The following is a 17,925-nucleotide window of genomic DNA, read 5'->3' on the forward strand; positions in this document are numbered from 1 at the left end:
TACATCTACAAAGTTGCCGTATAGATTTTATAATATAACATACAATACCTTTTTTCACTGTATGTGTTTGACTTCCCTGTAGGAGGCAAGAACCGCTGCGGTGCCAACAATGGAGGCTGCAGCCACCTATGTCTCCCTGGCAACAAGACATACACCTGTGCTTGTCCAACTGGTTTTAAGAAGGTGGACCACAACAACTGTGCTAATAGTGAGTTCTTCAGTCCTCCTTTATGTCTTCTAATTATGCACTTGTGTGGCTAATAAAGAGATTGTGTACTATGCATGTATTTACTGTATCTTTTTAAGTGGATAAACAATAAAATCATTAATTAAATGTTTTGGATCATTCCAGAGTGTGTTAAGTATTGTTGTACAATAAGTATGAGGATTTATGAGCTGTGTACATTTCTTGTATGTCAGTGTGTTGTGTTGTGTTGTTGTTTTTTTCTTTTTTTTTTATTGTTGACTCACTGTTAAAAATAGAAGACTGACAGAAGACCTTTGGTCTTTAATCAGGTCTTGACAAGTTCCTGCTTTTTGCCCGAAGGACGGACATCCGACGAATCAGCTTTGACACAGAGGATATGTCAGATGATGTCATTCCTCTGGCTGATGTGCGCAATGCTGTGGCACTGGACTGGGATGCCAAAGACGGCTACATCTACTGGACTGATGTTACCACGGACTCCATCAACAGAGCGCTGTGGAATGGCAGCAAGCAGGAGGTGACGAAAGACATTCTAGAATAGATCAATGGGATTCTACATTTTTCATTTCGTGTCAGCTTCTAACAAGGGAGAAAGAAGTTGTCTTGTGCTATAGTGCCACCTTGAGATATAGAAGTGGCATTTTGCCTTGGTTGACTAACTAACGTTTTAGCATAATGAAAGCCCCTGAGAAATATAGAAAGCTCAACAACTAAAAAAATACAATCAAAAATAACATAAAAGGGTTGCAGCAATTTTACTGAGACAACAGATTTGATGTATATGTCTTTGTCTCCTGAATCCAGTCATAAACTCAAATGAAGGCTCCAGGTCTTGACCCTCATAAATGAGCTAAAAAGTTTGGTTTATTTTATTCTTGCAGGTGGTGGTGGACACCAGTCTGGAGAGTCCAGCGGGTTTGGCTATTGACTGGGTGACCAACAAACTCTATTGGACCGATGCTGGTAATCAAACTAGTTTTCAAACTGTATATAGAATAAAATACAGTACTTATTGAGCATATTAGTTTTACACTGTGGAAATTTAAACGTGGGACATTTTTTTCACTTTGATATTAAGTCATGTAATGTTTTGCTACACAGGTACAGATCGTATTGAGGTTTCTAATGCAGATGGGAGCATGCGTACTGTGCTTATATGGGAGAACCTTGACCGGCCCAGGGACATTGTTGTTGACCCAGTTGGAGGGTAAGATGATTGTAAAGAAATGTTAATCATATGAGAGATGTTCTGCATTTCATAAATGTCTATCTTTTTTTCCGTAGTTTCATGTACTGGACTGACTGGGGTGCCAACCCAAAGATTGAACGTGCAGGCATGGACTCTTCAAGTCGCATAGTCATCATCTCTTCCAACTTGACATGGCCCAATGGACTTGCTATTGACTATGAGACTAAACGCCTGTACTGGGCGGATGCTGGCATGAAGACAATTGAATACGGGAACTTTGATGGTTCTGACCGACAGGTAAGAGAGGCTTTTAGAAGTTTTTAATTCCACAGAAGTATAAACTAAATATGACTTGCATTGAAAAAAAAACTGAATTTAGTTTTGTTTGCATAACTGTTAATCTTGGATAGGATTAGATTAGGTTGAATGTTTGTTGTTTTACACACCCATCCTATCCAGGTTTTGATTGGCAGTCAGCTACCTCACCCCTTTGGCCTGACTATACATGAAGACATGTTATACTGGACAGATTGGCAGTCTAAGAGCATCCAGAGTGCTAACAAGCTCACTGGCTTGGGACGGTACACGCTTGCGGAAAACCTGGAGAACCTCATGGATATTCACATGTTCCAGAGACACCGGAAAACAGGTGTGTACGTGTATGTGTGCATGTCTGAGGGAGAGTGTTTACTTGTCCATCCTGATGATTACTTCAGAATGATGCATTGCATTTTTGACACATTTTAAATGGGACAGGAAGAAAGCAATCTTAAATTTAGCCTGCAAATGTAGCATGTTAAATATCGTCTAGTCAGACACTGCTTGAAGCAGCTTGTTTCATGTCAATGTCCCTGTCACTCAAAGCTTGCTCATGAAAAACATTGTTGGCAAATCTGCTCTAAATTTAGAGTGCGGATAGGTTCTTTTGTTCTGTTGCTGAATAATTAAAAGGGACCTGCGAGGCTGTCAAGCAACAAACCTCCATCCATCCATTTTCTGAGCCGCGCATCCTCACAAGGGTCGCTCGTGGGAGTGCTGGAGCCTTTCCCAGCTATCATCGGTTAGGAGGCGGGGTACACCCTGAACTGGTTGCCAGCCAATCGCAGGGCACATATAAACAAACAAACATTCGTACTCACATTCACACCTACGGGCAATTTAGAGTCAGTAACAAACCTCAACAAATATTTTTTTCTCATGGTGTTTTAGGCCTGGACTGCATTCAGCTCTATTCGACTATATGTTGTCACTTTTGTTTCCTCACCAGGTAGTACCTGATGTGCATTAGAACACATTGTCCTCCATGTTTTTTTTTAATTTAAACTCATATAGGTATGTGCTGCTAGTGCAACCATGTACTGAGTGTCCCGCTGAACACTTAACAAAAGAAAATGATACTATAGCCCAATTTAGTATTTGATCAGCAGGGACTTACAGGGAAACGCGGCCTTGATCAGTTGAATAGGAACCTTAATATGAACCTTCAGGCTCATATTAATCTAATATTCAATATTCTGCTATATTTCCAAAAGGTTTGCTGTCTTTATCAAAAAGCTGTTTCTGGTGGCCCCCAAACAAGACACAACCTTCTCATTGATTTCCTCTAAGATGACCTAGAAAGGAGCACAGTTTGTGAGCAGAGTCTGTTTTTGTTTCTCCACTTGTAGTACACAACTCGTGTGCAGTGAATAATGGAGGCTGTAGTGACCTCTGTCTCCTGGCCCCTGCTCCCAAAGCCTACAGCTGTTCTTGTCCCACTGGCATAAACCTTCAAGCAGATGGAAAGACCTGCACACCTGGTATGAAAAATATTGTTACACGCATCCAGCACTCTCTTAGTTGCGACAGGTTTTTGGAATATTTAAAAATGTTTTTTACCCAATGTTTATACAGGGATGAGCAGCTTCCTGATCTTTGCACGGAGGACGGACATTAGAATGGTGTCTTTGGACATTCCTTACTTTGCTGATGTGGTTCTTGCGGTCAACTAGTTCCATGAAAAACACGATTGCTATCGGAGTCGACCCACAAGATGGTTTGTGTGTCCTGTTGCCGGAATAAAATGTTGTGAGCTGAGCTCAAGTTTCATAAAGGTAGGCGATAAATGTTGACGTTATGTTGCATCTTCTGCAGGAAAGGTATATTGGTCAGACAGTACACTTAAAAAAATCAGCAGAGCCAACATCAATGGAACTGCTGATGAAGACGTAATTTCTACAGGTGTGGAGGATGGCTGTTTAGAACTTGTTTTAGTCCAACGAGTTACAATGTGACGAGATCCATCTACTCTCCTTGCAGGATTGATGACAACTGATGGCCTGGCAGTAGATGCAGTAGGCCGGAAGATTTACTGGACTGACACAGGAACCAACCGGATAGAAGCTGCCAATCTGGATGGTTCCATGAGGAAGGTTCTGGTATGGCAAAACCTGGACAGCCCTCGTGCCATTGCCCTTTATCACGAAATGGGGTGAGCCTGCCAAAGCATCAAGGTTTTTAGTTGCATATATGTAAATACAGTATATATGAAAAGATGACAGTCAACTTCATGATCACTATGACCAAGCATCTCAAGATGCACCTTGTTTTAGTTTTCTGGGTTTACTTCACTACTTAACCTGTCTGTGGCTCTCTTGCAGTTATATGTACTGGTCCGACTGGGGAGAGCACGCTAAGCTGGAGCGCTCAGCAATGGATGGGTCAGAACGAGTGATCCTCATCAATAACAACCTGGGATGGCCCAATGGTCTTGCTATAGATATGGCTGGCTCACAACTATTGTGGGCTGATGCTCATACTGAGGTGAGGGTTGACCTTTGCAGCAAAGGTCAGCGCTGATCCTATATGGACTGAAGTTTGTTGTGCTTATGCAGTCGCTCACAGTCATTTTATGTGTGGATGCTAAGAGATCCATCTTATATTAATGCTGCTTAAAAGCTGTTTTTTTACTTTTACATTTTCAAAATGAATGTGCTGGATAAATGACGAATTTTCAGTTCAAACCCGTTTAGTCAAGAAAGAAGTGACATATTCTGCAAGAAGACTATGCCATGGACAGGTAAACTATGATGCCATGAGATCACCAGAGGTTCATAGCAATTACTTGGCATCCAATCAGTACTCTGGTCAGATAAAATGTTTCGCATACAGCCTTTAAGGAGCATATTAGCCTGGTATCTGGCGAATTTCTATGATATGCTGCATTGTATTAAGGAGCAATTTAATCCAACTCATTTGTTTTTTTAATTATCATTTCTTAATTTCCCAGCTGTAATTACTTAGAAATGAATAATGGCTTAGCCAAGCTAGTTTGTTTTGCCTGAATTATTATTATTTTTTTAAATAACTGTACTTGATAAGACAACGCGACTACAGGGATTTTAAGTATATATTTTACATCAATTCGTTATTTTAGATGATTTAGGACAATTTTGATGTGCTCAATCCAAATATCATATAGGCTTTGGTCAATCAGGTCAACTTATTGAACTATGGCCACATGTTTTTGTTTCCATGCACAGGTAATTTTGCTTTAGAGGTTCAAATAAACAGAGGTTCATGCCCTGAATTTTGAACAATTATGACATAACATTTAATTTACAGGTACTTACTTTTATCAATGTCTATTATTCAATTTACAGTAAACCAAGTTTGTAACATCTGATTATTAAACTGTTAAGAACCCAGCATTAAAAACCTGACCTGAACGAGAGAAACAGATGTTATTTTCAGATCCAGCGATGCAAAGTGGTCCTAAATCAATTGAAAAAAACATGAGCAACTTACAAAAAAAAATGTGTAACCCAGTGCTATCTTAACTGAAAGAATCTTATTTATCCTCTGATCTTCCATAGCGCATTGAGGTGGCCGATCTGAATGGCCAAAATCGCCACACCCTCATAACACCTGTCCAGCACCCGTATGGTTTAACCCTCTTGGGATCCCACATCTATTGGACTGACTGGCAGAGCCGCAGCATCCAGCGGGCAGACAAGAATTCTGGTGCCAACACCATAACTGTACGTGCCAACCTACCGGGACTGATGGACATTCAGGCCGTGGACAGAGAGAGGGCTCTGGGTGAGTCTTGAGTTATGTAACAAAATAAGACCAACTTTTTTTTTTAATCAGTAATCATTGCTTAGTTCAAACATTTTGAGACGACTGGCCATTATCCATACCATTATGAACAGACAATGGAAGAAAATCTCAACATTTTGCGTGTGCCTGAATGTTTTGTTCATTCATCCAGAGCAACATTGGTGAGGTAAAAAGGGTACTGGTGTTGGCAAGAGGGCCTGGCTCACAATCTCCGTTCTAGTCTAGAGATTTGATGGGGTTATTCGGAGCTGTTGTGGTCAAGCTCTGTTCCCAAATAATTAATATATTTTGAAGCCATTTCCAATACTTATGTCCACGTAGCAGGTTTGGCACCGGGTCATGAAATCCGTATAACAGTATACAAATCACCTAGCCACACTTGTGTGTAGTTAGCCACAATATCACGTGTGTTTATGTGGCTAAACTTTTAGCCACGCTTTACCAATTGCACGTCACTGGGAAGCCGATAAGCTTTAACGATATTAAAACTATAGTCATCACTCAGGAATAGGGCTGAACGATATGGGCTAATACTGTTAATTGCGAGGGGGTTTTCTTTGGTTCTTTTAAACAAATATTGCGATTGTGATTAAGCATGCAATTGAAAAACAAATTCTAAATATTTGGTGGTAAATATTAGTAGGGCAACTTTAGCTGTCATATTATTGTAACTGATTTCAAAAGCAGGACAAAGTGGTCTAAATTACGTAAGGGGGTGGGGGGCATGACTATGTTTGCCTTGAGCCCCCAAATGAGTAGCTACGGGCCTGCTTCGAGCCAGCGCACCCTCTTGCCGCCGGCATGATGAAAAAGGCAGCTACGAGAACTAATGTGAATTGCAGGACACATTGACCATCGACACTTCAAACGTATGTCGTGGTAATAACTATGCATGCTACAATTTGGTGCCAAGCGGTACATTGGGTCTTGTCTTCCCCGATGCGACCGTGGCGAACAGGCAGCGCGAACCCTGACCTAGTGCATTTAGGGTCCTGCCTTTGTAACAGCCAATCAACTAGGTGCCTGATCATTTGGCATGAAAGCTAATTTTCTCTTCTTGACACCATTCCCTCCCTCCATTGTCCTCATCAGGATTCAATAAGTGTGGCAGGAAGAACGGTGGCTGCACTCACCTATGCCTGCCTCGCCCCAATGGTACTTCTTGTGCTTGTCCCACTGGCGTCCTGCTCAAGGGAGATGGTAGATCATGTGACGACTCCCCCGAAACCTTTCTTCTCTTCTCCAACCGTGTCAGTGTGCGGAGGATCTCCTTGGACACTAATGATCACACAGATGTGCACGTACCTGTGCCTGAGCTTCACAATGTCATTTCGCTAGACTATGACAGTGTAGATGGAAAACTGTACTACACTGACGTCACTTTGGATGTGATAAGGTACCAGCCTGAAACTCTGATGGTCTCAGATCTTTATATTAATCATACTCTTATATATTGTATAGATTATTTATTATTTTACTTGTGTTTTCAGACGTTCAAACCTTGATGGCAGTGGCATGGAGACTGTAATCAGCCAGGGCCTAAAGACCACAGATGGGCTGGCCATGGACTGGGTGGCCAGAAACATGTACTGGACTGACACCGGACGAAACACCATTGAGGTGGCACGTATAGACGGAACCAGCCGCAAAGTCCTTGTCAACAACAGTTTGGATGAACCCAGAGCCATTGCAGTGTTCCCAAGCAAAGGGTAAGCAAGGATTGAAGTGAGATGCAAAGACAAAATTGTATTTAACACACTAGGAAGCCATCCAAATAATATCTCATATACCCTGTCTTATACCAGGTATACTTTGTAAGAAAAATCAAGACCATCCCATGGCTGCACTTGTTTTGCTACTCATTTCACCAATTCAGCATTGTCTGTGTAGGTTCCTATTCTGGACCGATTGGGGTCATATCGCAAAGATTGAGCGATCCCACCTGGATGGCACAGACCGCAAAGTTCTCATCAATACTGACCTGGGCTGGCCCAATGGACTCACATTAGACTATGACACACGGAGGTCAGAGACAGCCTTTATTTTCAGAAAATGCAATTTGTTTTTATCTGCACAGAGAAATGTCAATATGTAAGCATCAAAATGAGAGGAAATACTCATTTGCGTAACTTGAATGATTTAAATCCAAAAAATTGTCGAATCCTCATGACTATTTTGTTTCTTCTACACCGTCCTGTTTTATTGCATTAGCCATGTACATCACAGTATCCTTACTATTCACTTAAATGGTGTTCATGAAACAGATTTTTTTTCTGCAGGATTTTTTGGGTTGATGCCCACTTGGACAGGATTGAGAGTTCTGACCTGAATGGGAAACTGCGTCAGATCCTCGTTAGCCCAGTTTCCCACCCCTTCGCCCTAACACAGGTAACCCTTCCCCCAACCTCTCTGCTCCTCAGCTGTCAATCACTGGACTGATCATTCTTCATGGCTGCCTCTGTCACTCACCTGATCTCTCCCGTGTCAGCTCACCGTGTAACTCTGGTCACCGGTCATCTGCTCGTCTTCCAGTTCATACTTGGCTCATTTGACTTGACCATTTCTTCTACTTCCCTTCCACTCTGACCCTCATTTTCTTCCTCCCTTCTTCCTACCCCCTCCCTTTATTCCTCCCATTCCCCCTCTCCTTGTCTGTGTTTTCCTTTCCTTTCTTCTCCCTTCGTTTCCCCAGTTGAAGCCGGTGTCCTCCCCTCTAACCCCTTTCTCCCGACTCTCGCAGCAAGACCGTTGGATTTATTGGACTGATTGGCAGACTAAGTCCATCCAGCGGGTGGACAAACACACTGGCCGTAACAAGGAAACTGTCCTGGCCAATGTTGAGGGCCTTATGGACATTATCGTGGTATCACCTAACAGGCAGACAGGTAAGAGATGTTAACCTGGCAGAAGACTTTGTTTGTCCAAGTGCTGACAGGGCAGCGCTATACCATGTGTGGATAGCAGCTTTAATTATAGGTCACATGGTTTACAAAGCTCAATGTGTCCCAAATTTGAAATGACACCTTTAAACCAACCACAGGTACATTGATTGTTCTTGTTTGAAGCATCCCTCCTCTTTCTTCAGGTACGAACCTCTGTGGGGTGAACAATGGAGGCTGCACTCACCTATGCTTTGCCAAAACCAACAGTTTTGTCTGTGCGTGCCCAGATGAGCCAGACGGACGACCATGCTCAACCAGTGAGTGGCAAATGATTTTATACGCAAAGTTCAGATATTTTGCCATGACGAATGTATGACTTGGCCATCTTTGTCAGTTGCAGGCTACATCCCCACTTCTCCCAGCAGAGAAACCAGCAGCATCCCTGTCCCTAAAGCTCCAACAGAAACCTCCCAAAGAGGACCCCCGGTGGTTAAGTATGTCCACATATTTTAATCTCTTGCTTTCGACTTGAGGTGCCATTGGTTTATAAATGTTAGATTATAAAGACACAAAATGTTCCATTTGCTTTCTAAAGCTGTATTTATGCTTTCGATCACAGCTGCACTGACAAGAACCTAAATGGAGAAGGGTGCTTACAGAGTAATGTGGTTACTGCTCCCCATGGTTAGTATTCAGCGTTTATACATTTTTGTTGTTGTTGTTGACAAGTCAAGCATGTGATATGTGACCAGTTAACATGTACTTTATGTTACAGGTGAAGGACTACATGTCAGTTATGTGATTGGTGGAGTTTTGACTATACTGGCTATTCTGATTCTCATCGTTGCTTTGATTATTTACAGGTAAGTCCCCTATTGGATAACATCGTTATATACTGTTCTAAAGTCTGACACTGAACAGTAGTATTTTATTTAATACACAACTTCCTCATGTTCTATATCTGACCAACAGACATAAAAAGTCAAAGTTTGCTGACCCAGGAGTTAGCAACCTGACCTACAGTAACCCTTCATACAGGACTTCCACACAAGAGGTCAAGATTGAGGCCTCCCAGAAGCCTCCGATATATAATCAACTTCGATATAAGAAAGAGGTAATAAATGGATCGGCCAAGAGAATATTTCAATACCTTTCAACAAGTGGACTTTAGGTTTGGTCGATTATATTTTTTACCAACTAGATCAATTAATTTTAAAGGGAATATATCTTGAAAAGCTGCTTCCCTACACCAGCACACTCATCTTTTCTTGCCTCTTTTACTCCCTGCAGCTCTCTCATCCCTACAACTCCCTCTCCCCCTTTATTTTTTGACCCCTAATGTGCTGTGCAGAGGTAGTTACACTGCATGAACAAACTATCTTTTCCTCTTGTGCTTGCTTTGTTTTCCTTCTTTCCTACTTGATTCCAGAAAACCGGGAGTGTCAGAGCCTTTTTTGTGATGTCTGTCTGTATTTCCTTTTACATGCTTGGTAAAGTGAGTGTGACTAAGAGATTTGTTTGAGGTGGCTATATGACCTTGTCCAGTTAATTAACATTTCTAAAATAACGAACAGCTTCAGATGTTCCAAAAAAAAGAAGATCATATACTATTCACAATAGATAAGGGATAATAAGAATAAACCAAAACGGCACTGTAAACTTTACAGGTGAACTTAATTTGACCTTCTCTTAACTTTTTAATGCACTTCCAACAGTTTCCGTACTTTTTGCAAAACCGCAAAATTGACAACAGGTGTTTGAGCCTTGAAAATGTATAAGGAAGTGCACGTCTTTGCCATTCTGTGACTCTTCTTGTCTCTCTGTTGCAACCTGCTGATGATACTCTTAAGATGAGTGGCAACTTCCCTCGTAGAACATCCTGTCTGAAGCCTTGCAATGGTGAGGTTCTGTTCATCAGTTGCTCGGTGTCATCTCGGGCTGATGGTCTCATTTGAACAGCATTAAGAAAATGACTGTTTAAATACTGATTCAAATTCAACCAGGAAATGTAATGGTCAACTCATGGATCAAACACTTACCGTGAATGTTGCCATTCAGCTCCTTGTTAGAGAACAGCAAGTCGTGAAAAAAATACTGAAACATCGAAACAGTTGGACATTAAAGGTTTAGAGAAGGTCAGATTAAGTTCACCTGTGATGGTTATTTCACATTTTAGGTTAACACTGAAATGTCACCCTAAAGGTGAATATCCCTAACTTTTGGTGAGTAATGTATGATCAAAACTCTATTCATGTTAAGTAATTCATACTGTCTGTGGCAGTAGGAGTGATAAACTCCAGAGATCTATTTGGTTGTTGGACGATGTATCAAGTGCGCATCAGTTGTCGATAATATTGGCCCCAAAAAACACCCTCCGATCTCGTCATACATTTACATAAAATGTTTGTTCATTTCTACAATGTCTCTAAAATTGTTTAACCAGTTCAGAGGAAAAGCACTACATGATTTTTAAAGAATATTTGCTGGTGTTTCTGGTCTATTTCAAAGGGACAAAACAGTTACAACATTGGTTTGTCCCAGATTATGGATTCATGAATTTATGATTCCTCGCATTTAGAATAAGATTTGAGCTTGGTTGTTAGGCAATCCAAAATCCGTTCTCCTTTCGGGTGCCTTCACACTCTGACATGATTAGACAGATTTCACAGACAGTACAGTTTGCTTGAACATTATCATCCTAACCCTGGTGGCACTAAAGGTCCGTGGAGAGGTAGGTTTCACTCCATTTCCAAACAAGCTGTGTTGTGTTGAGTCAGTTCAATTCAAATATCAACACTGCAAAATCAAAGGTGTAAAGTCTTGCCGAAACAATAAGCCACAAGGAGACTAGTTTCAATATCTATCTCCATTGTTTTTTGTTGTTGTTGTTGTTTTTGTGGTGATTGACTTGGCCAGTCTAAGACCATATACTTTTCCACACTGATGACGTCTTTTGTTGCATTGGCACTGTCTTTTGAGTCATTCTCTTGTTGCATGATGAAGATCCTCCCGATTCGTTTGGATGCATTTTTCTGTGCTTTGCCAGACAAAATATTTTTGCAGACTTCAGAATTCATTCTGCTGCTACCATCATGAATTACATCATCAATAAAGACAAGTGAGCCTGTTCCAGAAGCAACCATCCAAGCCCAAGCCATGACATTACCTCCACCATGCTTCACAGATGAGCTCGTGTGTTTTGGATCATAAGCAGATCCTTTCTTTTGCCATAGTTTAGCCTTTTCATCACTTTGGTAGAGGTTAATCTTGGTCTCATCAGTCCAGAAAACTTTGTTCCAAAACCTTTGTGGCTCATCTCTGTACTTCTTTGCAAAATCCAATATGGCCTTCCGATTCTTTTTGCTGATGAGTAGTTTGTATCTTGTGGTATGGCCTGTATATTTCTTCACTCGAAGTCTTCTTCGAACAGTGGACTGTGATACCTTAGCCCCTGCTCTGTAGAGGTTGGCAGTGATGTCACTGACTGTTGTCTTTGGGTGTTTCTGTCATCAACTGCTGTTGATACGCTTGGCCGACCGGTTCGATGGCTGTTGCTCAGTACACCAGTAGTTTATTACTCTTTCAGAACATTCAAAGTTGTCATATTGGCTATGCCCAATATTTGTGCAATAGCTCTGATCGACTTTCCCTCTTCTCTTAGCTTCTTCATGAGTCTTCATGTTTGCTTAACAGCCAATGCAGTTTTCACAGGTGAAACCCAAAGCCAAAAACTGGCACTCTCTAATGTTTAAGCGATCTAAAAGGCAACAGTTGAGAAGCTAGAAACAGCCATCAGTCACATGTGCCAATACATTTGCACACTTGAAAAGCAGGTGGGTTCAAACAAAAGGTGCCCTGTCCTGTGTTGTTTCTCACATCTAGATATAAATACCATGAAATAAAAGCTGGAATTCTGAACTTTTGTCTCATATTCATCTTTTGATCTGAAACCCAAAAGTCGTCAGTATACAACAAGAACATGGGAATTGACCTTGTCATTCCAATACTGTTGGAGGGGACTGTACATCACAAAGGTTGTCCAACCTTTTTCATCTGCTTTTAACTGGGAAATCTTTGTCAATTAAAGATGCCAGAGTGAACGCTTAGTGAACCAAGGTCAGTGTTTTTTTTTCTGCTTTCTGAGAATCAACCAGCATGTATGAAGACCCCCCCCCCCACACACACACACACACACACGCACACTGACGAGTTATTTTTGTAGAATAAAAAACAAAATGAAAAGTTAGAAAAAGTTCCACCAAAGTCTGGTAAGGGATGTGTTTTATGGGTCTCTAACATTTATCTGAATTGTGTGTATTTTGTTTGCTTGGAATGAATTATTGCTTGTTGCATTCCTGGTTAATATAAACTGGCACTGAAAAATTTAATCACTGAAAAGTTTGCCCTTGGAGGTGTTGAAAAATGTGAGCATGTCTGGATCTGGATCTGTCCTTCATACTGCTGGCACCCAGTCAGTCTCTAACTAATTGCATTTCATTCATTGTCCAGGGCGGTGTGGATGGAGGGTACACTAAGGAGAAGATCCGTATCGTGGAGGGTGTGTGTCTTCTGTCCACTGAGGAGCTTTACTGGGATGACCTCAAACAGATTAAGCCATCACGAGGGGGCCTGCACACCTGCATGCGCACAGACACTGTTTCGCTGCAGGCAAGCAGCGCTTCACTGGATGATGGCGAGACGGAGCAACTCCTTCAGGAGGAGGTGTCGGAATGTTCCTCCATAACCACCCTGACCCCTTCAGTCATCACCCCTCAGCGTCACGCCCAGCACAGCCTGCCAGACACCGGCTGGATGTCCATGCGCAAGCCCTCCACTGAGAGTGAAGTGTGAGGGGGGCCTTTGTGCTTTATATCTATCAACCTCAATTGCAAAAACACGCAAACACGTCTGTATTTTTAGCTGGTACAGACATAGACGATTCAAGGTACTAGCACAGATGCATATTTAGTCAAAATCAAACAAGTTCCTAACTGAACTCTTTATCTGAAACTAGGCCTCCGTCCTACTTGTACACAGATATACATACACAGGCCGTCATAGTAGCCTACTGTGGTAAAATAGTAAACAAACTGGTAAACTAATTAATATGCTGGAATAAGTAAAAGCAAAGGACTCTTGGGAGGAAGTGACCAGACATACAAACACTAAAAGGATGCAGACTCTCATTGTGACGTGTGTACTACATCACCGCTTTTGGGGGGATTTGTTTTCTCCTTGGATTCAGCTGAATCAACATTCTCCCAGGACTCTGTAACTATGTTGCCCTAAAACCACTCATCTCTTTATGAACTCTATTTATGAATTTTTGTACTTCTAAGTGGGCTTTCAGACTTTCACGGAACAGTGAGTGTTGTGTTGAGCTTTGTGCAGCAGGTATTCAAGTGTTGTATTTATGACAGTGCCAAAGGGTGGGGCTTTACCAAGTCCCCATGCTTCTTCTTGCATTTACACATCAATGGAAAGGTGTCACAATTTGAAATTTGTTTCATTTCAAAACAGTAGAAGCCCTTTGTGGTAATGTTTTCTTTAACAAGACAAGCAGATAAGATTTAGCAGGGAACTCTTCAGTTGATTGCACAAGTGTATTTCCGCAAATGCTGCCTAAAAGGTCCTTAAGTCGTAATTTAACTATTGCTCATCTTTAGACTGAGCTAAGGAAGTTGCAGTGGTGTAACAGCCAAAGTGCCAGATCGTTTATCCATCTACCATTCTTAGAAGGTGTAAAAAAAAAAAAAAAAAAAAAATGTGGCCATGGTGTAGTTGTGCTTATATACATACACACACACTGTATGTGTAACAAGTTAAAAGAAAAGCACACAAAGATACAGAGTCCGCTAAAGGCAGAACGCATGCGGTACAAAGCAGAAATCTTTTCTGGCACTACATGCTTTGGAAGTTTGTGCTTTACTTTGTCTGGTATAGATACTGACAAAATGTAATTTTAGAACAATTATTTCATCGGTTATTTGTCCCTGCAAATTTTTAACCATATTCACAGCACTTACAGGTATGATTGTAATGTGAAACTCCTTGATTTTAAGAATGTTACAAAAATATCTCAACTCAGCCAATTAGTTTTTTAGAATTAAAGTGTTTTATTGTAACTGCATCTAGCGCACCACTATACCAAACCCTAAACTGCTCCTATATAATTTTTTTAAGGCTGTTAAAATATATGCAGTGTATGCTGTATATATCTACAGTATATGCACACACATCGGACAAAATTGTTGGAAATCCTCCGTTAATGAAAGAAAACCCCACAGAGGTCATAGAAATAACTTTAATCTGACAAAAGCAATGGATGAAAAGTTAATGAAAATTATATTTTTTTAATAAACTCATGAAACAGGCCTGGACATAAATGATGGTATTCTGGCCACTCTGGACTGGAGCAAACTGCTCCAGTTGTCTCAGGTTTGAAGGATGCTTTGTCCAGACCGCATGTTTCAGCTCCTTCCATAGATATTCAATAGGATTTAGATCAGGGCTCATAGAAGGCCACTTCGGAATATTTTGCTCTTAGCCATTCTTGGGTGTTTTTAGCGTGTGTTTTGGGTCATTATCCTATTGCAACACCCATGACCTGCAACCAAGATTTCTGACACTGGGCAGCACATAACTCTCTGGAGTACCTTGATTGTCTTGAGATTTTTTTGTACCCTGCACACTGACACCCTGTGCCAGATGAGGTAAAACAGCCCCAGAGCATAACGGCCTCCTCCAGGTTTCACAGTAGGGACAGTGTTCTTTTCTTTTTTTCATTTTTGCATCTGTGAACATAGATATTATGTGTCTTGCCAAAAAGTTAAAGTTTTGTCTCAACATGCAATTTGCCAAATTCCTGTCTCACTTTTTTTTATGATTTTTTATTTTATTTTTTATGTATTTTTCCCCCTCAACAGTGGTGTCCTCCTTGGTTGTCTCCCATGAAGTCCACTTTGGCTCAAACGACCGATGTTGTACCTTGACCTTGGAGATCACCGTTAATTTCTTTGGAGGTTGTTCTGGGCTATTTTGTCACCATTCTTATTATCCATCTCTTCAATTTGTCATCCATTTTCCTCCTGCGGCACATCCAGGGAGGTTGGCTACAGTCCAGTGGCTCTTAAAATTTTGGAATAATATATGCAGTTGTAGTCACAGGAACATCAAGCTGCTTGGAGATGGTCTTACAGCCTTTACCTTTAACGTACTTGTCTATAATTGTTTTTCTAATCTGCTGAGACAACTCTCCTTCACTTCCTCTGGTCTATCTTTAGTGTGGTACACCCCATGTCACCAAACAGCACAGTGATTCCTTGTCACCATTTAAATGGGCCGACTGACGGATTACAAATTGGGAGACACCTGTAATGCTAATTTGAGGACACACATTGTTTGAACGTGTCCCTTTCCTAGGGGTACCATCCTATTTGTCCAGGCCTGTTTCATTATTTTTTTTAATAATGAGAATTCTGTTGAGCTGCAATTAAAAGCAATGTCTGATTTTCATTGATTAATTTACCTTACATTTTTAATGTATTATTATACACACACAAACATAGTTGTTTTGGCATGAAATAAACCACCCACACTTTCTTAACTGAACCTGATTGATTGAATATAGTGTTTGGAAATATTACATTGAATAGATTAATATTAGCATATCGTCCACCTGTGCAATTTTCTGTTAAGATCTCTTATGACACGAAAGGAGATTGACACATAAATCACAAAATATGTGTATCTGCTTGGCCAAAACAATATCTGGAGTTTCATTTTATTTTTTGGGTCAACTCCAAATCTGCAATTTAAAAAAAAAAAGGTGCACTTGCAGTATCTGCAACAGTAGTGTAGCGTAATTTAGAAACACTGTGCAAGATGGACCAGTGAGGGTTGTAGTTTAGCAGCATAGTGTATCACTTTAAAAGATTCCACCTACAGCTGTCATGCATTGCTTTACCTTTTAAAATGTTTTTTACCTGTGTTGATGGCAAGACTACACTATATTGCTACTTAGACAACGATGTTTATAGAACCATGTATTTTGAAGACTGCTAAGAGCTCAGCGACTTGCTGTTTTGCTGCTAGACAAAGCACTGAAGCCAATGAAAGAGGATCTTGGCAGCTACAGAACTAGTCTCTGACAGTTGGTTGACAGCCAGCCTACAGAGTTTGATAGTGACCCAATTTATTGTCATCCCAGCTCACAGTCCCTCCAAGTCTGCTGCAGGAATGCTATAACTGTACAAATTGTATCTCGCGGATATGACATTTCAGTTGAAGATACTGTTTTGATTGAGCTGTATAGTCTTGTACAAAGGGATTTCATGACTGTAATTAGAATTGTATTAATTTTACTCACTGGAGATGTATTTTTTTCCCTCCCCCCACATTTGCTGGATTATTTTAACCACTGTTTCCAAGCCTTGTAAATGATAGGGAATATGCCATTTATTTAATAGTCCCCCTTTATGAAATACTGGTCACATATAGTTGTAAAGTTAACAATAAGAGGTATTTATGATTTGTTTGGTTGTCATTTGTTGTGTAAATATGAACAGACTGTATATGTATTTCCATGGCAGTACTAACAAGCTGTGTTGTGTGATAGTGCATTATCCCTTTGCTATCTTTTAATATAAAACTGCATTTCAATGAAACTCTGGACTCACTCATCTTTTGTAAATCATATGCAGCTTTTAAAATTTTAATTAGAAACCTTACCTTTTCTTGTCTTGTCAACAGTTACATTTACCAAATGAGAATTTGGCTGTTGTTGGTTTTACAAAGATCAATATTAAAATTACCAATATTGTTATTGTAATAGGATGTTTTATTGATGTAGTCAACATTTTTATTGATTTATTTATGGTCACATCTGGCAAAGTCATATATCAAGTATGGCCAGCTATGTGCGTGGGCACCAGGGGGGTGGGGGGCGGGTGTCCGACATGGGTCCCCCCACCCCCATTGATAAAATATTTCGGAGGGAGCCCTCCATGAAGATCATAATCTGGTTCTACCTCTCTGGTGGACACCATGTTGTTGCCCATCTTTGTATTAGCATGCACCTTGTGATTGCATTCACTAGCAGTCATTTCATCCCTACAAACATTCCTAAATAAGTAACTTCTGTGTATTTAATATTGCATTATGTTAACCTTATATGCAATTATATATGTAATACATGCCTTTTTATACCGCTTTGTTGTGCTGCACTTATTTTGTATAAGCTTTATTGACACGTCATCACAAGCTACACGGAGTTCATTATTAACATGCTAAAATAATCTAAAATAATTTAATGTGAGCAGTATTTAGCAGCGACTTTGCTACTACTTTAAATGTATTTTTGTTTTAAAAGTGCATAGTCTTTCTGGGTTGCTCGGGAAACAATGCATTTGTACGCCTCGTCCGGGACAAGTGGAACTGCCTACAGCCACACAAGAAAACATCTGGACAAAAAAAACGCACTTACAAAATGGCAAAAAATTGGACAAAGTCACCGCAGTCAACCGCACACATAGTGGGCGAAATTC

At 40.6% G+C, this 17,925-nt stretch overlaps 1 protein-coding gene across 1 annotated transcript in view; it reads left to right on the top strand.

The window, feature by feature from the left end:
- Nucleotides 1-14,621, top strand: part of lrp4 (low density lipoprotein receptor-related protein 4) — a 122,963-nt gene extending 108,342 nt beyond the window's left edge. The window contains 24 exon segments of the mRNA XM_061670097.1: nt 83-208; nt 517-725; nt 1,090-1,171; nt 1,310-1,415; nt 1,493-1,694; nt 1,857-2,046; nt 3,065-3,196; nt 3,291-3,385; nt 3,387-3,432; nt 3,531-3,617; nt 3,696-3,867; nt 4,037-4,199; nt 5,252-5,477; nt 6,591-6,894; nt 6,989-7,207; nt 7,389-7,523; nt 7,778-7,886; nt 8,239-8,383; nt 8,584-8,697; nt 8,775-8,874; nt 9,000-9,064; nt 9,156-9,243; nt 9,353-9,494; nt 12,890-14,621. Of these exon segments, the coding sequence (XP_061526081.1) occupies nt 83-208; nt 517-725; nt 1,090-1,171; nt 1,310-1,415; nt 1,493-1,694; nt 1,857-2,046; nt 3,065-3,196; nt 3,291-3,385; nt 3,387-3,432; nt 3,531-3,617; nt 3,696-3,867; nt 4,037-4,199; nt 5,252-5,477; nt 6,591-6,894; nt 6,989-7,207; nt 7,389-7,523; nt 7,778-7,886; nt 8,239-8,383; nt 8,584-8,697; nt 8,775-8,874; nt 9,000-9,064; nt 9,156-9,243; nt 9,353-9,494; nt 12,890-13,231 (3,599 nt within the window). The 3' untranslated portion in view covers nt 13,232-14,621.
- Nucleotides 14,622-17,925: the final 3,304 nt, after the last annotated feature.

Source organism: Phycodurus eques, chromosome 2 (assembly GCF_024500275.1).
Source record: "Phycodurus eques isolate BA_2022a chromosome 2, UOR_Pequ_1.1, whole genome shotgun sequence".
Lineage (NCBI taxonomy): Eukaryota > Metazoa > Chordata > Actinopteri > Syngnathiformes > Syngnathidae > Phycodurus > Phycodurus eques.